A 23,255-nucleotide genomic window follows, 5' to 3' on the forward strand; every position below is an offset into this window, starting at 1 on the left:
GGTTATCTGAAAAAGTCATGTTTTGTTTTGTCTTACCAAATTGGTATTTAATTGTTAATTTCACATGTTTTGCTCCTAGAACTTATTATCTAATGATACAATGATTGCTATTGTGAACTCTTGGAAGGCAAGGGTAGCATTTTCTTTATTTTGTACATTCCTGACCCCTACTAGAGTGCTTAATAAAAGGTTATTACAGAATGAATAATGAATAAATGATGAGCTGTTTTTAAAAGCCTGTTTATAATGTGGTAAATTAGGGGGCTCTAAGCTTTCAGAATTATTACAGATAGAAAGTCCTTAGCTAAATCTGATACTTTTAGAATGGAAATGTAGGTAGATTATTTTTTCACTGAAGGTATTTGTGAAATTTCACTTTGCAGACTTAACTTTTTAAAAAGCATTTATCTAGTGTAGATTACAAAATACATTTCTTATAGGGGAAAAGGCTTATCGAAAGGTGCAGTTTCCAGGGGAAATTACTGTTGCAATCCATCTTTTTGGCAAGGAACACAGTTTCTAGGTTAACCGATTCTCCATCATTTATAAAACTGCTTATTTCGAATGGATTACTGGAATTTTTTTTTTTTTTTTGGCTTTTAAACGAATGTGTAATAATTGTGTAGAAATGGATAGAGGCTGAAGCAGAGTCTACTCTGACCATTTGCAGGTGAGCCTCTGTACACCCAGTGAGAATACACCTACGGAAAGCTTGGCCAGGCTGGTGGCCATGGTGTTTCAGTGGTTTCACTCCACAGCCTATATGATGGATGATGAAGTTGGGAGTTTGGTGGAAAAACTGAAGCCTCAGTTTGTCACCAAGTGGTTGAAGACAGTATGTGATGTTCGCTTTGATGTCATGGTCATGTGCCTTCTTCCCAAACCAATGGAATTCGCCAGGGTAAGTGGAGGCCCACAACCCGGACCTTGTTGGAGAGACATTGGGAGAATCTTTGCCCTTAGTCATTCATTAGTGTGTTATCAGTGTCTGTAGAAGAGGGAGCATCTCTCCTTATTTTAGTTAATACAGCTGAACGAGGTTGGTTGAGCAACTACATTTTAGGCGATGGGCTGCTCTGATGTTGGTTTGGGATGGGGAAGAATGGCAAGATGAATGTGTGAAGTATCTTTAAGAATTTAAGGGAGGATTCTTTCTGACATTGCTGAACATGTTTTTAAATTAAGTAATGGGGAAAAAAAAGTTTCTCCCTGAGATTGCTAGAGCTCAGTCCTTTTCTGGTCTACTGTCTGTGGAAAGGCTAACATTTGGCTAGGAGCAATTTCTGTGGTTTCACATATATTTCTAGAGATGAATGGTAGAAATCCCCGCCCTCCCATTTGGAATGCCAAAAAAGGCTTACTAGGAAGTGCCAAAATGCTCCTTTTCTTCTGACTTTGAGGACGAGTTTCTCTGAGCTCATCCCTTTGCTTCTGCCTCCGTGGATTATAGGCTCCAGATTTTTGGCTAGTAAGACCCCATATTTTTTGAAACCAATATAATTTGTGTCCAACCTAGCAAGGTGGATGTCCACAACCAGTTTTTGGCAGGAATATATGAAATTTTTTCAAGGTATTTTCTGAATTTTATTTATGATTTTTTAGGGTGCTTTCAGTGAGATATTGAAGAATTTTTCAGTCTGAATAAGACATTTCAGGATAAAATAGAGCACAGAACCTTTAAAAGAGTGGCTTTTATTAGATTTCTGGGACACGGAGCAGTTCTGTTTATTAAGATACGCTTCTTTCTTCTTTGCTGCCACCTACTGACTCACAAATAAAATGAATTTTTGCATACTGGAAATTCCTATTTCATGGCATTTTTCGACTGCGTTGATATGCTTTCCTTTGTTTCTTTTGGAATAGTAAAGGATTGGTTTGCTCTGAACTTGGAAGATAAGAAGAATTGGGAGGAAAATTTTTCCCCTTCCAACATGGGTCCAGTGGCTGAGGGCCTGCGTATTAATCAGCAACAGACCAAGTCAGGAGAGAAAAGACAAAGTTTATTTACACTTACGTTCAGTACTCAGTTCATCACTGAATACTCGGTGATGGGTAATCCCTCAGTAGCCAGAGATAAAAGGTGTATGTGTTGGGTGGGGGGTGTAAGGGCTGGAATGAGAAGATACAAAAGGTTCTCTCGGACTTTTTGATGTAAGCGGCACTGGGCAGTCTGTCTCCACAGGAGTGGAATTCACAGGCAACTCCTTTTAATGGAAGTGATGTTTTCCAGAAGCCCTGCTTCAGTCAGACAAGGGAAGTTGGAGTAAGGTTTCTCTCTGCATCTTCTTTTCGCTCCAGTGTTCTACTAAAATAATCTTTACACCAAGTCTGGGGGTCTAAGTGGTTCCCACCATTTCTCCCAAACTTCTCCCGAAGTTTCAAAAAGGAGGCACGGTTGATTGCTGTGGATTCAGGTTAGGAACTTGGAAGGGAGAGATCTGTAAAGGAAGCGAGGGCGTAGATTAGGACAAGGAACAAACAGGCAAACAAAACTGAGGTTAATGGTGAGAGTAGTTTCTGAGGCCACAGGGCAGCCAGTCAAGATCTGTAGATGTTGGGCTCAACACGCCTTTAGATGATGGAGGACATCAGTGTCCCTGGAGCAGAGCACGGCAGATGCGGGTGTTCGGTGAGCTTCCTGACTGGCCGAGGCTGTTGCCCCAGTAAATCCTTTGAAGTTCTTAGCAAGTCATCTTGCTCTAGCTGGTGGGGTTTTGGAACAAGACAATCTAAATCTCAGTTAAGGATTTGGAGGGTCAGGTTTTAGTTTTCAGTGATACCAAGTTGGAAGGGTGGGAGAAAAATTGGAAACATTAGTTACTGAAAAAATGTGCATGATAAATGTGATTTCACTCATATGTGGAATTTAAGAAACAAAACATGAAAGTAGGGAAAAGGAAGGAAAAATAAAATAAGATGCCATAAGAAACTCTTAATCATAGGAAACAAACTGAGGGTTGCTGGAGGGGAAGGGGCTTGGGAAATGGGGAACCTCGGTGACAGGCGTTAAGAAGGGCATGTGACGGAATGAGCACAAGGTGCTCTATGCAACTGATGAATCACTAAATTCTGCCTCTGAAACTAATAATACAGTATATGTTAATTAAACTGAATTTAAATAAAAAATTTAAAAGTGTGTAAGACAGCCAGATTCAGTTTATGAAGAGGTGAAAAATAGCTCAAAGACAATGAACAGGACTAGAATCTGATAACTCACAAGGGTGGGTTATAGTTTTCCACTGAAACATAAAATCTCTCTTTCCAATCACCCTCATTTTGATCAAAGATAACCAAAATAAGATTACTTTTTCACAGAGTAAGTCTAGTCTTATTAAATTTGGCCTAATTATTTCTGTAAATGCAGTGAGAATGGTAATTGACCAAATAGAACTTTTCGATGTTCACTTTGCTGGAGTTTTTATGGAGAATCTCAGATGGGGCTTTTATAAACCTCTAGAGGTCAGGATGCCAAGTCAGTAACTTGTCGTCATACTTCATTTGTAGTGCCTATAGATTTGGGTAAATTTCTCTCTCTTTGAGGTCACCAAAATATTCTAAGCTTCCTGGGCTGGCCAGGAAGAGATGTGTCTTATTTGCTTAAAGGCTGGGATTCCCATAAGCCAGGTACCAGACTGGTTCTTCCAAGAGGGCTTTGTAAGCATTAGCTCCTTCCTTAAAACTGCTTAGCCATATCTGATTCTATGCACATACTTCTAAAATACGACACTCAGGTCAAAGTCTTGGTGATATAACTAGTTTTTCCAATTATGCTCTAATATAAGGAGAACAGATTCTTCTTAAACTTCTGCATGAGAATAAGAATACTCACCAAGAGTTTCTGAAACTTGGAGGGATCAGATGGGGGGACAAAAAAAGACAAGTGTTTCATTGTTGTTTACAAAGATGTAATCTACTAGATTGTTATAAACTATAGATAACTTAAGAAAAATCTTCTCTCCAGAAAATAGAACAGTAAAGAAACAGCAATGCTCCACACTAAAAAAACAAAAAATAAAATAAAAATAAAAAAAATAAAAAATAAAAAAAATAAATAAAAATAAAAGTGATCATCATTCTTCATAAGTTCATTCAGCCCCATGTAGTTAATTTTTATTTGGCTTGATCTTGGGTTAGCAGTTGTATGAACCCATGAGCTTCTCTACCAGAATTCTGGAATCCTGGCTCAGGCCAGTGGCATGCAAAGCCATCATATTGCCTGTCAGTCCTTTACATGGGTCTCAGAGACAGTCCTTTTTACTGAAGTTAAGCATTCTGTCTAGTGGCTGATTGCAAGAGCTTTCAGGAAAGCATCAAAATAAAACAGTAACAATCTGTAAATGAAAAAAGACTTAAAATGGCTATAATCAAAGATCTGATGAGAGTAACTGGAATTACGATCACATTCTGCTGTTGTTGTCAGCTATCGGGCAAAGCAGCATGAGGATGTGTCTTGAGCAGGAAGGGCACTGACAAATTTCTAGAAGTTTCACAGAACTCCTGAAGTGTTTGTATTAAAAACATTTACCTATACAAATATAAGCTAGGGAAGGTTAAACATCTTTTTGTATTTGAAGATGCTTTTTGTGCAATTCAACATATCAAATAAGCCTGGTTAGTTTAATGTTTTTTGATTTTTTTACTAGAAAAGTAGATTCTTTGAGATTTTTCTAGGGGCCCTGTCAGAAATTTGAAAGTCAGTTTGAGATCAGGACTTAATTTAGGATTTGATTTTGGAAAGGTGAAATACGAAAGTTGTCAAAAGTGTTAAAAGGTTTAAACACTTGCTTGACCAGGATCATGGGGTTACTGTAAAATAATATTTAGTTATCCATGTAACCAAAATGACAAAATTTCCAAAGTAAATATAGTTTGTAACATGATTATAAAAAAAGTCAGCTTTTATTTTATTTTTTTTCCAATTGAGAAGACTTGGTTCTCTTAAGTAATTGAGGACATGATAAAGACAACATAAGTCACAGGAATTCTGGTAAGACACAGAATCTTTGTTTCCTAGACACATTACTGAAAAGGTAAAGAAAAACCTTTTGCAATTTCTTATTAAGACCAGACCAATAATCCAAGAAACTTTGTCCTTTTTAGAGAAAGAAAGCCAAAGTCAAGTTGTATACTGTTATACGATTAATATTAAAGCTCATTTTAAAAACCTTGTAATTAATCCATTCCATCTTGGCCAGTTTGACTACACAAGCTAAGATTCTCTCTTCCCTGTCCCTGCTCTCCACACCATCCCTTACAACCTTTTATTTCCATTCAGGTTTTTGTCCTTCACTTTCCTCTTTTTAATTTTTTTTTTTTAAAGATTTTATTTATTTATTTGACAGACAGAGAGAGGTCCCAAGTAGGCAGAGAGGCAGGCAGAGAGAGAGGGGGAAGCGAGCTCCCTGCTGAGTAGAGAGCCCGATGCGGGGCTCCATCCCAGGACCCTGAGATCATGACCTGAGCTGAAGGCAGAGACTCAACCCACTGAGCCACCCAGGCGCCCACTTTCCTCTTTTTTAATCTGGAGATCCTCACACAACCTCTAAACAATGACGTTGGGACCGAATGTAATTTGTACATTCCTTGAATAATTTGCAAACAGAGTTTTTTCTTCACTCATTATTTCTGATGGATTCGCTTACATATATTGATGATGCTTTTCAACACTTACTAACCTCTGTTTTTCAGAGAAAACCGGGAGGTAGACAGTTTGTGAATTGCCTGTCACCGACCAGTATTTTGTAGCATATTGGCAAATTTTATGAATATACTACCTTATAATTTCTTTAAAAAAAAAAAAGATTTTATTTATTTATTTGATAGAGAGCACAAGCAGGCAGAGAGGCAGGCAGAGAGAGAGGAAGGGAAGCAGGCTCCCTGCCGAGCAGAGAGCCTGATGTGGGGCTCAATCTCAGGACCCTGGGATCATGACCTGAGCCGAAGGCAGAGGCTTTAACCCACTGAGCCACCCAGGCGCCCCTACCTTATAATTTCTGAGCTATATGCTTCATAGTATACTTTCTCTGTATGGCAAAAAGAACATTTTTTTTAACGGATCAAAGTATCTTTAGTCTCTCTGTCAAAATAAGGATCCCAAGGTAGATGAACTTATATTCAATAATTAATGCTTCAAATATCTAGATCATTTCACACATATTAGTTTAACTCTATTTCAAATCAAAAAGATTTTGGATGCTACTTCTTTTTTTTTTTTTGAAGATTATTTATTCATTTTATTTTATTTTTTATTTTTTTTAAATTCATTTTAGAGTGAGACAGAGAGCATGAGTGGGGAGAAGGACAGAAGGAGAGGGAGAGAACACCATTTCCCCCACCAGGTGAGTGTGGAGCCCAACACGGGACTGGATCCCAGGACCTTGAGATCATGACCTGAGCCAAAACCAAGAGTTGACCACTCAACCAAGTGAGACACCCAGATGCCCCTGGAAATTACTTCTAAACAAATATATTATAAAACACAACTATTGTTGAAATAAAGCTTGTCAGAATAATAATTTAACTTGGGGCACCTGGATGGCTCAGTTGGTTAAGCAACTGCCTTTGGCTCAGGTCACTGTGTCAGGCTCCTTACTCAGCAGGGAGCCTGCTTCTCCCTCTCCCTTTGCCTGCTACTCTGCCTGCTTGTGCTCTCTCTCTAGTGTCAAATAAATAAAATTTAAGAAAAAGAATAATCATTTAACTTAATTAAAATGAAATCTATTAGTTTTATAATCTTAAACATCTAGTAAATATAGTATTAGCTTATTTGACTAGTAACCCTGTGTAGAATAAAATTAATAATCATACCATATTCAGTGCTGATAACTCAGAAGACACAACTGTTTTTATTAGACCAACAATGTAAACTTAGTCTTATTTATCAAAGATTGACCCAAATCGTATGAACTTGATAAACATTTGGGTTACTTTCTGTATTTCTGAGAGTTTGGGGAATATTTAACTTATATAAGCTCTTTTTTTTTTTTAAAGATCTTATTTATTTGGCAAAGAGAGACATACTGAGAGAGGGAATATAAGCAGGGGGAGTGGGAGATGGAGAAGCAGGGTCCCGCTGAACAGAGAGCCCAATGTAGAGCTTGATCACAGGATCCTGGGATCATGACCTGAACCCAAGGCAGATGTTCAACCAACTGAGCCAGCCAGGCACCCCAACTCTTATGTTTTTAAAGCTCATTTGGAATAGAGATATTTTAATGGATTTTATAGACTGATTTGTTAGTACCATTCAGAGGTAAGAAAATATCACATATATACATAATATACCTATACAAACATACAGGCAGACACGAATACAAGTGGTCCCCAACTCATGATTTTTTTGACTTCACAATGGTGCGAAAACGATACACATTCAATAGAAACCTTACTTCAGAATTTGAATTTTGATCTTTCCCTGGGCTAGAGATATGCAGTATGATCCTCTCTCTTTGATGCTGGGTAAGGGCACTGAGTGTGACCTCCCAGCCAACCACGTGATCACGGGGTAAACAACCACTACACTGACAGCCGTTCTGTACCCAGGCAACCATTCTGTTTTTCACTTGCAGTCCCCATGGTTCAGAACATTACATAAGATATTTAGCACTTCATTATAAAATAGACGCTGTGTTAGATGATTTTTCCCAACTGTAGGCCCATGTGATTGTCCTGAGCACACGTAAGGTGTGCTAGGCTAAACTGTGCTATTTGGTGGGTTAGGTGTATGAAGTGTGTTTTCAGCTTACATGATTTTTCAACCTAAAATGGGCTTATTGGGCCGTAGTGCAATTATGAGTTGAGGAAGATTTGTTGACCTGAATAGGAGACTGTCATAGAAATATAAAACTTGCTAGTTTTTATAAGAGTTGGTGCTTATATGCACTTTTCATCCTCACTGTTATTTAAATTGTGTCTCTAACAAATGGAAGAAGTGGATGACCTGTTCAGCGTAAAGGCTAAAGATTTTTATCAGTATGTGTGGAGGAGACCTTCACAATCTATTTATTGGTTCTGATATGGAATCTAATGAAGGCTGGGGTTCAACCTCAGGCAGTTACTTATTTCAGTCGGCTAAGAAGTTAACTTTTTTTTTTTTTTAAGATTTTATTCATTTATTTGAGAGAGAGAGAGGGAGAGAGAGCACAGAGGGAGAAGGAGAAACAGATTTCTCACTGAGCAGGGAGCCTGCTATGGGGCTCAATCCCAGGACCCTGAAATCATGACCCGAGCCAAAGGCAGATGCTTAGCCAACTGAGCCACCCAAGCGCCCCAAGAAGTTAACTTCGTGAAGGCTGGGATATGCTAAGGACAACGACAATGGAGGTTTGCTAAGGGAGTTGTTAATTGGAGCTTCTTGGGTGGAGGAGTAAATGTCTCCTGTTTTAGGACAGTAGGCAATAGTACAAGTGAAAGCGAGGCACCCACGGGGCTGAGAGCAGGAGTTCTTTTCTTTTTTTTTTTTTTTTTTAAATATTTTATTTATTTATTTGACAGAGAGAGAGGTCACAAGTAAGCAGAGAGAGGAGAAACAGGCTCCCCACTGAGCAGAGAGCCCGATGTGGTGCTCGATCCCAGGACCCTGAGATCATGACCTGAGCAAAAGGCAGAGGCTTAAACCACTGAGCCACCCAGGCGCCCCCGGAGTTATTTTCTTAGATGTTTGCATCTCAGAGAGATAGTTCTGGGTGGTAGGAGATTTACATCTTAAAGGGGAGGGAAAAGATGCAAGCTTTTAGTCACTGGTCCGGGAGGGCTCAGGGATGTATTTATCTATTAGGTTTTGATTGGAGCAAATAATACATTCTCCTGTGGCATGGAACTTTTACGAGCAGGCAGCTCAAGGCAGGAGAGGCGTGGGAGGTGGACAACATTATTTGTGCTGAGCCTGAAGTCTTGAGCGTGTCCGGGTGGAGGTCTGAGTGGAGAGGAGGGCTCAGAGGAGTGGGCTTGAGGAGGCAGAGGCCCGAGATGGTCACTCCTGGAGTGTTTCTTCAGTGCAGGGACCCTCTTTTCCAATGTCCTGACTGTTTATAGTATCTGCAGGAATCTTGAGATGAAGAGGGGAGGCTTTGGGATTGATAATAAGCATGGATGGGCTTTGGGATACTTCTGGACCCACGATTATTCTGCAAAGATCCAATTAGTAAGACGAGGACAGTTATTTTTAATTCTTCAAAGAATGAGATAACAGTCTTGCTAATAACATTATTGAAGGAGTTGGCCTGCCCGATCAACTGCGTTCATTTCAATTCTTTATATCAATGAGAGAAGATGTCCAGCTAAGGGGGTAAAACAGAAGATTCCCATGTTCTAAGACATGTAGATTTGGAGCATGTGCCTTTGCAATATTTTTATAAATTGTTTGGCAAAGGCGTTAGGATGTTCCCCTTCCCTCTGAGTACACTTTAGCCCAATAAAATTTTGGAGGGAAGGCCTCTATAATAGCTCCTATCAGGCTCTGAATATGGGTCTCCAGCCGGGTCATTCACAAAAGGAGGAGGCGGAGGGGAGTTCATGGTGGGGGCAAATTTTAATTCTTGTTCTTGTTCTAAATCTGATTTCTGTTTTAGAATTTTGCTAAGGAAGTCTTTTAGGACTGGCTGTAATCTTTTGTGCGTCTCTTATCAATTTGATCCTCCCATATTGGTAATAGGACATTTGTTTAGGGTGAGAACGTTCTAGAAATCTTTTTAAATATACCAGCTGGCCAAGTCAAAGGCTCCATTGTCTGGCTGTTGACAACTTAGGAACACCACGGAGATACTTGTTCCAAAATGTGACTCAAAACCAATAGGGCTTTACGTGGCTCACCCATACATTACATGGCCAAAGGAGTCTCAGCAAGGATAGACACCACCCTGCCAACATTGTCAGCATTAGCTCTTCTGAGTCTCTGTAACTAACAACAACAGTGACAACCCTGGAAATGTAGTCGCTTCCTGAAAATACCCAGTCAGTCATCTAGGATTTTGGACAATATGACACCAAGTAGATATCTGAGCCTCTATTACTTTGATACATTTAATAAGAATATAAGATCTTCACCTAAAATTAAAATTACAAACAGAACCCAAATTTGTGACTTGAGTTTTTTCTGCACTGGAAAATTAATATACTACCTTACTTAGTAAAAAGTATGTCTTTTTGTTAACTGTTTCCTTTGCTTAAAAAAAAAAGTATGTCTTTTTTGTTCATGAATTCAATCTGTCTTAGAGCATTTAAAAATTTTTTTAAATTTATTTCTTATTTTTTTATAAACATATAATGTATTTTTATCCCCAGGGGTACAGGTCTGTGAATCGCCAGGTTTACCCACTTCACAGCACTCACCATAGCACATACCCTCCCCAATGTCCATAACCCCACTCCCCCTCTCCCAACCCCCCCCTCTCCCCAGCAACCCTCAGTTTGTTTTGTGAGATTAAGAGTCACTTATGGTTTGTCTCCCTCCCAATCCCATCTTGTTTCATTTATTCTTCTCCTATCCCCCTAACCCCCCATGTTGCATCTCCATTTCCTCATATCAGGGAGATCATATGATAGTTGTCTTTCTCCCATTGATTTATTTCACTAAGCATGATACCCTCTAGTTCCATCCACATTGTCGCAAATGGCACAATTCCATTTCTTTTGATGGCTGCATAGTATTCCATTGTGTATATAAACCACATCTTCTTTATCCATTCATCTGTTGATGGACATCTCGTTTCTTTCCATAGTTTTGCTATTGTAGACATTGCTGCTATAAACATTCAGGTGCACGTGCCCCTTCGGATCACTATATTTGTATCTTTAGGGTAAATACCCAGTAGTGCAATTGCTGGGTCATAGGGTAGTTCTATTTTCAACATTTTGAGGAACCTCCATGCTGTTTTCCAGAATGGCTGTGCCACTTCCTTACACCACACACGAAAATGTCTTAGAGTATTTTTAGGAAAAAAATTGTGGCATGATATGCAGCAGAGGGAAAAAGAGTGCTCTCTGCCACTTTGTTTTCCATAATGAAAAATATTCACTGAAAAGTGTCCAGTAGTAGAAATCTATATTCTTCTGAAGCACAGGTGTGACTACACATATTTGTAATGGGTTTGTCCAACTTTAGAAATAATAATGCTCCAATAGTATAGTATTGTATAGTATGCTCACCCTGTTATGAATAAATCTTGGGAATTTTAATTCATGTGTGATCTGGAAAGACGGCAGTAGAATAGTTCAAATTCAGTCTGGAATTGATATTTGGACCTATTTATGATGATGGTTCCTTTTTTTGTAACTAATGGATCCTGGTGGTTTACTGATTCTTATAGATCTCACACTGAAATACTTGGTCCAGGATTCAGATGTAATGGATTGTGGTCTTTCTCCGTACCCATTTCCTTTAGGAAGTCCTTAGAGTATAATCCTAACAGGTGCGTTTTGCTCTTCTCCCCTGTGGCTGTGGAAATGCCATCAGGTCGGTGGATACTGGGATAAATCCTGCAGCACAGTGACTCAGTTGAAGGAAGGGCTCAACCGAATCCTCTGCCTGATCCCCTACAATGTGATCAGTCAGTCTGTGTGGGAGTGTATTATGCCGGAGTGGCTGGAAGCCATCAGAACAGAAGTCCCAGATAACCAGTTAAAAGAATTCAGGGAAGTATTAAGGTGGGTAAGTAGTTTAATGAAGTCACCATAATTATAATGATGTCTAACATTTATTGAGCATGTAATGTGTGCCAGGCACTTTGTTAAGCATCTCATGTAATCTTGTTTATTTATTTTATTTTTTTTTATAGATACATTGTCCAATTTCTCAGTTTTAATTAAATGATTATTTAGCAATTATACTGTATCTCCAAAGGAGGGCAATAGTTAGTAATTACAGAAGTATCTTGCAAAGCTTAAAATAACATGCAAAAAGGTTATTTATTTTTGTTTGTATTTTTCATATTGATCTTCATTTCTTTTTTTTTTTTTATTTTGGAAGGGGAGGCAAACCATAAGAGACTATGGACTCTGAAAAACAATCTGAGGGTTTTGAAGGGGCGGGGGTGGGAGGTTGGGGGAACCAGATGGTGGGTAATAGTGAGGGCACGTATTGCATGGAGCACTGGGTGTTGTGCAAAAACAATGAATACTGTTACGCTGAAAAAAAAATAAATAAATTTTAAAAAATCTTGTTTATTTTTTAACAGACCTTTAGAGAAATTTGAGGTGCAAAACAAAGCAGTTGCTATCAGTTGGGTTGAGATGACTTGGAATTGTTCAGAAAAGATTTTGTTCTGTGGAATAATAGATACACCATATTGTTTGCTTATTTTTAAATATAGTTATGATTTGGATAAAGTGGGGAAAATGTTCTTAGATGCTGGGGAGTAACTCTAATTCCTTAGAAATGCAGTTCCTTCTGTTGAGCCTAGGATGAGTACAAACGCTGATGTTAACAACCATATGAATTCTTCATAACTATTCTAATGACATCAACTATTATAGTAAAATGAAACATGTTATTACCATTCAGAACACAGACCAACCAGAAGTGTTTGGGTCCCCCAGGTAAGGTATAGGTTAAAAATGCAACGGGAGACCCTCATCCATGCCCATTGGTCATTTACTTCTGTTGGCTCTGCTTTCCAGCAAAATGTTTGACATTGAGCTCTGTCCTCTACCTTTTTCATTGGAAGAAATGTTTGGCTTTATTAGTTGTCGGTTCACAGGATACCCTTCCTCTGTTCAGGAACAAGCTTTACTGTGGCTTCATGTAAGTAAATGATACTTTTCATCATTTGGGACTATAGTTCTTAGCCTGGAAATTTGAGATCCCTGGGCAGAGGAGCGGGAAGTTATTGCAAAGAGTCCATAAATTCACATGTTTGCTGAGGACTGTCTATAGACTAATAACTCACTGCACAGATGAATACCTAGATTTCAAATATACGTGGCTGTAGTTATGGTTAACAAAATACAGATTTATACAATACTGTTACTGAATTCATAATAGCTTTGGTCCTTATGTGTTTTTCCATCAATAGACTCTAAAGGTACCATGGCTGTCTTGTGGGCGTCCTAATAAATCGTTTCATATTAAATACGTCCTTTACTTGGAAAGGTTGACAGCTACCGACTTAGGGAGGCATTCTTGCTGCTCCCCAAGCTTGGAATACTTTTCTCTCTGGTCTGCATTTGTAATCCAGCTTATCCTTAAAGCCCAACTGAAAAATGATCTCATCTATGAAGTCTGCTGCTGTTTCACACCCCCATTTTCCCTTCAGAATTCATTATTGCTTCCCCCCAGTATTCACATAGGCTCTTTGTGCAAATGTTATTCCGTCTAATATTCAGTTCATTTTTGTCTCTTCTCCTGATGGCAGATGCCTGGAGGATAGGAACCAGGCAGACCTTTTCATGTTTGAATTCATGCCTCCCTTCACCCTCTCCTCTCGGCATCTGGCCCATGCCTCGTATTTATTTAGTGCATGTTCCTAAACATTTATTAAATCAAGTCGAGTGCGCAACAAGAAGTGTGGGCAGTTTCCAAACAGGAGGTCAGAGTCAGTGTTTAGATTAGCCATGGGTGCTGTTACATTGCTGGATCACAGACGGGTGTGATACCAAGAGCTTTTCAGGTCATGAGGATACCTTTTTGGGTTCTACATTGAGGAACGACGTCTTCCATAACTGATAAAGAGCAAAGGGACCATTTTTTTTTTTTAAGTCACCTTTTGGACACTTTTCATACCCTGGTAGATCTCTGCAAGATAATTTCTCATTTTAGGAAAGCCAGTCCTTCCACAGATGGCTGGGTGTTGTCACTCAGTCACCCGCACTTTAGGCTGAGTTATGTAGGGGTGACTGCACAGGGCCGTCACCCTCTGGCCTCACCATGATGAGAGCAATCACAGCTGTGTTTTAAAGTGCTTTCCCAGAGTGCTGGTTTGAAGACAGGGTGCTGCGGCTGAAGGTTTTAAACCACTGGTCTAAACTTTTAGGGAATAGTGTGAACAGAATAGTGATTGGCGTTGACTCATTTATTAATTAACTGTGGAAACATTTATAGACTTCCTCTGTGCCAGGCACTGTTTGGCACTGCAATGAAAATGGGATAAGAAATGGTCCTTTCTTTATACTTCCTTTCTTCAGGGAGCTCACAGGGGGAGAGATGGTATCAAACAATCAAATATGATGAAAAACAACAATTGCTCTAATAAATGTGTATACAGAGTTCTATCCAAGGAAGCAGAGAAGAGGGGTGGATTAGTTCTGTCTGAAGGAAGGACGCATTGACTTCCAAAAACTCGTTACAGAGAGAGAGTTGCTAGATTTTGGCAAGATACGTGAGCTGATGAGATGGGGCAGTCAGGTCCAAGGGGGGTATGGCCTGGAGGAGGACTGCATGCAAGTTCCACACTCCAGAAGGGAGGTCGTGAACTAAGCCACTATTCTATGGGAAGGAGGAGACGGTGTCAAGAGATACTTTGAAGTTTTAATAGAAATAACATGGCGATTATGGGATGTGGAGAGTGGGGAAGCTGGCAGGTTCAATAATAACTTTGATTTTTTAGTATGAAAAATTGAGGGTTGCTGTGCTGGTAGAATGTGCATAAGGCTAAGTATCCTCATGTTCAATTGTTTGCTTTGGGAAAAAAATGGTAAATGCAGTTTTACTTTGAGTTTTAAAGTTTATATTTTTTGGGGGGGGATATATGCCTTTTTTCCCCAGGTCTTATCAGAGTTAGACATCATGGTTCCACTTCAACTATTGATAAGTATGTTTTCTGATGGAGTTAATTCTGTTAAAGAACTGGCAAATCAAAGAAAATCAAGAGTCAGTGAACTGGCAGGGAACCTTGCAGCTCGAAGGGTAATTATTGCCACAACTGTTCTTGTTTTATTTGTTAAGATTTTGTCAATTCTACTGGCTCCAAAAGTAGCATCATAATAAACTTCTCTGAAAATTCTCTTTAATCCCATCTCACTCTGTTAATTTTTTAAATACATTAAATCATAGAAATCATTGTTTAAGATATGTTTCATGTAATCATGGTCAATAAATTATTGAGTTTTTCTCCTGCCCATAATTGTTAGCTATCTCTTAACTCTTGATAAAAGCAAAAAGAGTTAACTTGGAAGTATTATTCCTTTTTTTTTTTTTTCTTTTGGTCTCCTGGTGAACAAGAATTCTTTACCAGCTATTTGGCAGATGAGTGCTTCACTTTGGGGATGAGAAGTTGGGATGTCTTGTTCTATCATAATTTGAGAAGATGTGATTGTCTGATGGTGACTGTGAGTGATGCTGTCACTGAGAACCCATTGAGCCCATTTTTTTGGACCCTTTTGTACTTTGTGAATGAGAAAAGCCAACATAGTCTGGGCTAAAGTGTAGGAAAACTATTGGGACTGTTTGATATGTTGGAGCACCTCAGAGAGCTTCTGTTGTTGTGTTGATATTCCCAGATAAGGATCAGTTCTGGCCAGGTTCACTGCCATGGGATGGTAAGAAGGGACTATGCTCAACTTGCCCTTAGCAGCCTCTCCATATCATTTTCCTCCTGTCATTCCTACCTGATATCTAGGGATTAGGAAATATGTAAAAGTCATGAGATCATAGTTTGCATCCAGTGCTTTCTTTTGATTTTCATCATTACCTTTTTTCTCATCTGCCTCATAGGAACCAGCTGGCAAACATTTATATTTTGTTTCTTTTTTCTGTAACCTTTAGTTGACTAGTTGGTACCTTCTACTGGGCAATGTGTTCACAATGACCCGTTATCACAGAACGGTGTGAGGCATTTGGAGAAGAACTCATTATCCTCATTTTATCAATACTTAACCTGAGGTTCAGTGGGCTGAAGTGATTTGCCCTAGATAACACTGTCAATATCCAGGTACTCTGGTTCTTGATGGGGTTCTCTTTTTTTATTTTTTATTTTTTTACTCAAATATGGTGCTCAGGGAACTTGCTAGTTGTTAAAGAGATTTTTTTTTTAAAGATTTTATTTATTTACTTGAGAGAGAAAGAGAGAGAACATGAGAGGGGAGAAGGTCAGAGGGAGAAGCAGACTCCCCACTGAGCAGGGAGCCCGATGCGGGACTCGATCCTGGGACTCCAGGATCATGACCTGAGCTGAAGGCAGTCGCCCAACGAAATGAGCCAATCAGGCACCCCTAAAGAGATTTTTAAGAGAGAAAATTTCAGAGAGATGTATAGTACAGATATGTCAGTAAATATCCTGCTACAGAACATATCCCAGTTGGTTCAAATGAAAGACTTTCATGGAGATTCTTCCTATAGAGTTATGGGGAAGGTTAAGGGAGCAGTAAGGGTTGGTGAGGCATCTAGATGGCAGTAACAGCTCAGTGGGAAGCCATTATAGCCCCAGGGTGGAAGGAACAAGGAAAAGAGTTCCTAGAGCCCATTAAGAGCTGAAATGTTAAGGAAGGACAGGCTGGAAGAATGATGGAGAACTGCCAAGGCTGTAGCATCAAAGTAGGCAGGGGGTGGACATATACTTCCACCCCTCTCCCCTTCAGCTGCAGGGCTTCTACTGGTGCCCCCATTGACTGAGACTAACTAGAAGCCAGCTAGCAAGAAAGCCAGGAGATATTCTGACCTTGGCATCCTTAGGCATAGAGCAGGGCAGAGGAAGGCAGTGAGGGGCTTGAATTAGGCAAATGGACAATAACCAGTACAACAGGTTTGACATCTACTGTTTACCCATGGTAGTTTAATAATTATAATATCCAGCCATTCTTCTTTAACCAATCACATTAAACAGATTTTGTGCTCATGATTCTAAAACTGATCTTATAATATTTTTGTAAGGTCTCGTTTTTCAGGTTATGATTTTAGGTAGTTCAATTTAGTTTAATTGGAAATGTGGATGGGATGAACAATATAATGGTAACGACAGCTACCTTCATTCTTCAAGGTGCTGATATTTCGTTCACCTGACAATTAGTCACAAAGTTTAGATGATTTTATTTCCTTTTTTTTTAATAGACATGAGCCCTCATGTCAGTGATTTTATTTCTTATTTTTATATTTTGAGAAGATCTATACTATTTGGAAGTACTAATGTTATTGACTAAGGAAGGAAATCAGTGTGACAGCTGGAAATACCTTCCACGAGACCCCAGATATTTTATCTAGCCCTTTTGGCTTCTGTGAGTTCCCTTACATGTGTTGATGTTCTTTCTTCTAGGTGAGTGTTGCCTCTGATCCTGGCCGGCGAGTTCAGCACAATATGCTGAGTCCATTTCATAGCCCTTTCCAGAGTCCATTTCGGAGTCCTATGCGTAGTCCATTTCGTAGCCCTTTCAAGAATTTTGGACACCCAGGAGGAAGGACTATTGACTTTGATTGTGAAGATGATGAAATGAATCTAAATTGTTTCATCCTCATGTTTGATCTTCTCCTGAAGCAGGTAGCTGAAGCATGAGCTTCCTTTAGTTCTGAGGTGAAGAATAAGGGAATGCATTGTACAGTGATTCTTGCTATGTATTGGACGCTTACTTATGAAATGATGCAACATCACTCAAGACATTCTGAAAACTCCTTCCAGGATTCCCTAGGGAGTCTGAAAAACATTGTATGAATATCTGCAATGATGTTGACATATGAGAATGGATGTGAATTTTAGAAACACTCTAGCGTCATTAGAGTTGATTCTGTTGAACAGATTTGGTGAACTGAGTGATGCTATTGTTGGGAAGGGCAAGGTGCAGCTCTATAGTGATGGGCTGATTTAAATATATTGCATAAGTTGATTTTTGAAGGTAATTTCAGAAGAGACATATAAAAGTCTTTGATCAGGAGAACATTTCTTCTTCTTAACTTTTTGTTTGAAATAATTTCAGACTTATGGAAGAGTTGCTAGAAATGTACAGGGAATTCCAGAATACTCCTCCCCCAGATTGTCCAGATATTAATATTTATTAAATTTCTTTCTCTCTCTCTATCTGTATATGTATGTATGAATTGTAGAAATTTTAAAATAAACACTTGAAGGTAAGTTGCAGATGTGATGCCCCCTTGGCCTCAAATACTTCAGTATGTATTTCCTGAAGAATAAGGACATTTTCATATATAACCAAGTACAAAATCAGAATCAAAGTCAAGAAATTAATATTGTTATAATACTATTATCTATTATCTGGCCCACAGAAGTTAATCATTTTTTTAAATTGATATAATTATATCTTTATAGTAAAACAAAAAGATGGTTTTGATCTAGGAAACAGTCCAGCATCACTCATTGCAAGTATTTGTCCTGTCTCCTTGGTCTTCTTTCATCCAGACAGTTCTTCAGTCTTTGTTCATCCTTCATGTTCTTGATATTTTTGAAGACTGCAGTCCAGTTATTTTTTAGAATGTCCCTCAATTTGAGTTTGTCTGATGTCACCAATCTATTTGGGTTAAACATTTTTTGGCAGTAACGCCACTGATGTGATGTTATATCCTTTCCAGTGTATCATATCAGGAGGCACATGGCATGATACTGTTGCCTTACTAGTGGTGATAACTTGGTTAAGGTGATTTCTACCATATTTCTCTACTCCAAAATCACTATTTTTCCCTTTGTAATTAGTAAGTAACTGGCAGGCTGAGATTTCCTGTTCTCATCAGACTTTTACTTACTAGTTGTAGCATCCAGGGATGATTCATGCCTGGATCAATTATAGTGATCCTGGTTAACAAAATGATAATTTTTAAATTTCATTACCTTTTAATTTATTAGCTGGCATTCTACCGAAGAAATAGTTTCCTTTCTCTCCCATTTCCATTTTTATTTGTTCATTTTCTTATACCTGCATGTACTCATGAATTCTTCTTTTATTCAGTGAGTTAAAATCTACTATTATGACTACTTGTATTTTGATGCTCATGTTGTTCCATATTTGACTAGTGGGAGTCCCTTCCTTTGTTCTTTTGACATATTCCTCATCACTCTTTGAACACTTCCTTAATTTCTAGTATGATAAGATGTTCCAGGCTCATTTTATATTTTCCTAGTCCCAACCTTGAAATCAGCCATTTCTCCAAGGAGCCCTGGTTCCTCTTAGTGGATAATGGATAATGGTATTTAGAAACCAAGATCTGGACACTAGGTGAGGAGCAGCATTTTTTAAAATGTGTAAAATCTCACAAAATGATAAGTTTAAGAAAAAACTCTCTTTTAAATGTCCTATATGATTTTAAAAATAATTCCCACTGTTTGTCTTATGTTTATATTCTTTTAAAAAAAATCTGTGGAAAATAATATATATTCATGGTCTAAAATCCTTATTACCTTTAAATAGTATAATTGTCAGATAGTAAAAATTATCCCTAATTAATATACTAATGGAATATTGGACAAAGAACCAAATTCCTTCTTTTCTCTTTTCTCTTTCTTTTCCCTTTGTTTCTTTTTCTTTCTCTTCTCTCTCTTTTTTTTTTTTTTTTGCCTTCATTTTGATGTTTTTCAGATGGAGTTACAAGATGATGGGATCACGATGGGTTTAGAGCACAGCTTATCAAAGGACATCATTTCCATTATAAACAATGTCTTCCAAGCCCCCTGGGGGGGCTCCCACACCTGCCAGAAGGAGGAAAAAGCAATTGAGTGTAACTTATGCCAGTCAAGTATTCTCTGCTATCAGCTTGCTTGTGAACTCCTGGAGAGACTAGCTCCTAAAGAAGAAAGCCGGCTTGTGGTAAGAAGTCAAAGAAATGAGAGGACTCATATCTGTAGCTGGTATAATGGGGTCTTCCTCCAGTATCGTTGTATGCTCCATGCTGGGCTATATGTGAGACTGTTAAAAAGAAAGTTTACCTGTTTCTTCTACCAACTAATTCTCCCGGGAAGGGATATGAGCTGGAGCTACATTATCCAGAATTCTTGAGTCTTGAGTATACCGTTGTTGTGCATCCATTCATATAATTTTCATAAACACGAAGCATTACTGGTATTCTTAAAATAACTTTTATTACAAAGTTCAGATAACAGTAAATACTACAAAATACACATGTCAAATATCAAGTAAGTAGATTGGAAACAGATCACGAATTCCTGGGTAACCCCAGTTTATAAAACCCATTGATTTCATCAACAACCAGTAAAGGCTTCGTTTTATTTTCTGTTTTCCAAGAAAATGGTTTCAGTAGAGAACAACTAATATATACCACACATTAGCTACTCCATACGTTAGTTATTTCCTGCTTAGCCAGTTTTCATTTAAGGCACATACACATATCACCAAAATACCCTCATGCCATCAGAAGGAGGTGAATCTGAATTATTTGGGCCAGTGTTTGCTATCTTCTCTATTTCTTCCTTTCCCCTAATGTTTATCTAAGTAGAAAGTGACTTCTTTTTTTTTTTTCTTCAAGATTTTATTTATTTGAGAGAGAGAGAGGGAGCATGACCAAGGGCAGAAGGGCAAAGGGAGAGGGAGAAGCGGATGCCTGCTGAGGGCAGAGCTCCATGTGGGGCTCGATCCCAGGACTTGGAGATCATGACCTGAGCCACAATTAGCTGCTTAACTGACTGAACCACACTTTTCTACCCCTAAGTAGAAAGTGACTTCTTAAAAAAGTTTTCTTGAGGTATAACATACCTGCAGTAAAGCATTTCTTCATTTTTAATACCTTTCTGCCCACGAAACTTGTTCGTCCCAGATGTTGCAAAATAACCTCCCTGGACTGTGGTCTTCCCGCGTTGTCATTGGGTAACCTCACTACAAAACAGTCCTGGTCCTAGCGACCTCAAATAAAATCAAGACGCTTAAGAGTCTAATCAGGGAGATGTTTAAATAAATGAAAAACCATTAGCGTGATAAGCATGACGGGAGAGGTCTGAGCAAGGGAGCTATGGGGGCAGAGGAAGGACAGCAGTTCCAGCTTGGAGGTGTGATGGGAAGGAAAGAGAGCTCCCAGGCTCATATTTGCAGGAGTGGAGTTAATGAAACGAAGGCAATGGAGTAGAAGGACTTTTGAGACCCAGAAAACTCTCTGTGTCAGTGATCCAGAGGAAAGCAGGGAATGAGACCCTCAGGAAACCACAAGTGTGGTTAAATCCTGAGGATTTAATCAGGGTGCAGCTACAATGTGATGAATTAGAGAAAAGAGAGTTTGGGGACACCCGGGGACAGGTGTGTAGTCAAGGAGGCTAGTGTGGTCACTCAGGATGGAGATGCGAAGTCTGAATGAAAGCAATGGTGGTGGCGATCAGAGCAGAGGCAGGCCTGGCAGGTTTTTAGGGAGGAAGGTCAGCAGCGTCTGGTGTTTAGCTGGGGTTGAGGTATGGGAAAGTGGAGGGCAAACCCCTGTTTTCTGGCATGGGAGCGGATAACATTGCTATTTATAGACGAGTATTAGAGTAGCAGAAGTCGGTATGATGCAGGCACAGTCAGACATAGCGGGTTGAGATGCCTTTTAGATATCCAGTGGGGGATGTCCTGCCCTGTCAGGTATGTGGATCTGGTTTTTTGGAGGAAGGTCAGGAGTAGTTTGGAGCTGCCCACATATTGTGCTGGGATGTGTGGAATGAGAAGAGAAATGCTAGCTAGGCACGGCTAGCGTTCTGGGAAGGACCAGCTCTTAAGAGGGAAAACAGGGGAACCGAAGACTTAGAAATAAATTGAGATGAGGCCAGAGACATGGGGGACAAAATGAGAAGGAGCAAGAACTCCAAAACTAAGGAAGAAGGCAGTTTAGAAAAGGAAGGAATAGCCGATCCTGTCAGGAGGAGAGAGGAAAGATACAGGACTGAAATGTGGTCAGGGGATCCCAAGAGGGAGGGTCACCTGTGCCCTTGGGGATGGCAGTAACCGTGGGTACCCATAGCCTGTGGTTTAAGAACAGGATCAGCTGAGGATGCGGCTGTGTCAGGTGCAGACTTCTGGTTCAGGGAGGGCATGAGAGGGTAAAGAGATGGAGGCAGAGGCCCTAACCCTGTCCTGTCCCCCGAGGGCTTTCTGTTTTGTGTCTGTCTTCCCAGCACCATCCTGGGAAACAGGGAGGAGTAAACATAGAGAAACTGAGCCATGAAACCAGTCTCCCGTGTGCATGATGCTTTGTCATGCACTTGTCACGGGCTGAGAATAACACATTTGGAGGTGAAACAGAAGGATTCCGTTTTCCTCTCCCAAAGGTTTATGGGAGAGATGCTCATCAGTAAAAGAGGGCTATGCCGTAGAACATCCCAAACTTTTGGGTGGTGTCCACTGTGCGGGTCAGCCTCCTTTGCTCTTCGGTTCTCTTCCTGGGACAAGTGGGCGACAGTGGGGCGGAGGGGCTAGCAGGAGGCTTGAGCTCGAGATGGGCGACACCAGTCCCTGCTGTTTGGGAGGATGGTTCCAGACCGTGGGTTATCAGCAGGGAAGACTTTACCATAGCGAACTGTGTGAAGCTCACTGTACAATATGATTTTGTGCCTTACTCATGAGTGACCTAGGGAAAGGGTCAGGCTGAGCAAAACTGGGAACTTGGCAGAGATACTCTCCAGGGCCCTCGCAGCCCCCGTGTCCCTCTAGCGCTCCATCAGTCTTGAGCTGGCTGTCAAATAATTCTTGAAAAAAACGTGTACTGGTTAAAGTGTTAGCTAAAAGAGTATGATTTTAGAAGAGGATATTTGAAGTGGGACTTGAAGGAAAGAAAAAGGCTGGAATTGGAGCTTAACTGAAGATGGATATTTTAAGCGGCAGCCGTAACTTGTGCTCTCTTTCTCTCTTTTAATCTTCCCAATTTCACCTATTTCTGCAGCTGGTTTTATACATATGTATTATATCTGACATGTGTTGTCTATAAATACATCGTGCATAGTGTAGTCACGTGGTGCAACCCATCTCCAGAACTTTGTCATCTTGCAAAACTGAAATTCTGTACTCACTAAACACAACCTCCTGTTTCCCTCCTCCCCCCGCTCAAACCCAAACACCTCCATGCTGCTTTCTGCACCTTTGAATTTGACTACTGTAAACCCCTCACTTCTCTGGAATCATGCAACAGTTGTTCTTTTTAGGACAGGCTTGTTTTACTTAGCACTATGTCCTAAAGGGTCACTCACGTAGCAGACGTCAGACTTCCTTCCTTTGTAAGGCTGACTAATGTTTTACTGCATGTATATAACACAGTTTGTCTCTCTGTTCATGTGTCAACAGACACCTGGCTTGCCATACCTAGCTCTCTTTAAAGCATAATTACAGTGATTTCTGGCTCCTAAAAATTTGACGTCTTCAGATAACCAGTGTGTGTATCTTTTTTTTTTAATTAAGATTTTATTTATTTATTTATT

The 23,255-nt window shown here is 39.6% G+C and overlaps 1 protein-coding gene across 10 annotated transcripts in view; it reads left to right on the forward strand.

Annotated features, from left to right (window-relative positions):
• The window catches only part of UNC79 (unc-79 homolog, NALCN channel complex subunit), a 248,546-nt gene that overhangs the window by 115,824 nt on the left and 109,467 nt on the right, over nt 1-23,255 (forward strand). For 9 of the 10 annotated variants that reach the window (XM_046010109.1, XM_046010111.1, XM_046010112.1 and 6 more), the window contains exons 14-19: nt 671-901; nt 11,453-11,643; nt 12,616-12,739; nt 14,699-14,839; nt 17,181-17,402; nt 19,447-19,674. In XM_046010109.1, the coding sequence (XP_045866065.1) occupies nt 671-901; nt 11,453-11,643; nt 12,616-12,739; nt 14,699-14,839; nt 17,181-17,402; nt 19,447-19,674 (1,137 nt within the window). The remainder of the gene's footprint in view (nt 1-670; nt 902-11,452; nt 11,644-12,615; nt 12,740-14,698; nt 14,840-17,180; nt 17,403-19,446; nt 19,675-23,255) is intronic. The other variant, XM_046010116.1, reaches the window with a different exon arrangement.

The sequence above is a fragment of the Meles meles genome, chromosome 6 (genome assembly GCF_922984935.1).
Source record: "Meles meles chromosome 6, mMelMel3.1 paternal haplotype, whole genome shotgun sequence".
Classification (NCBI taxonomy): Eukaryota; Metazoa; Chordata; class Mammalia; order Carnivora; family Mustelidae; genus Meles; species Meles meles.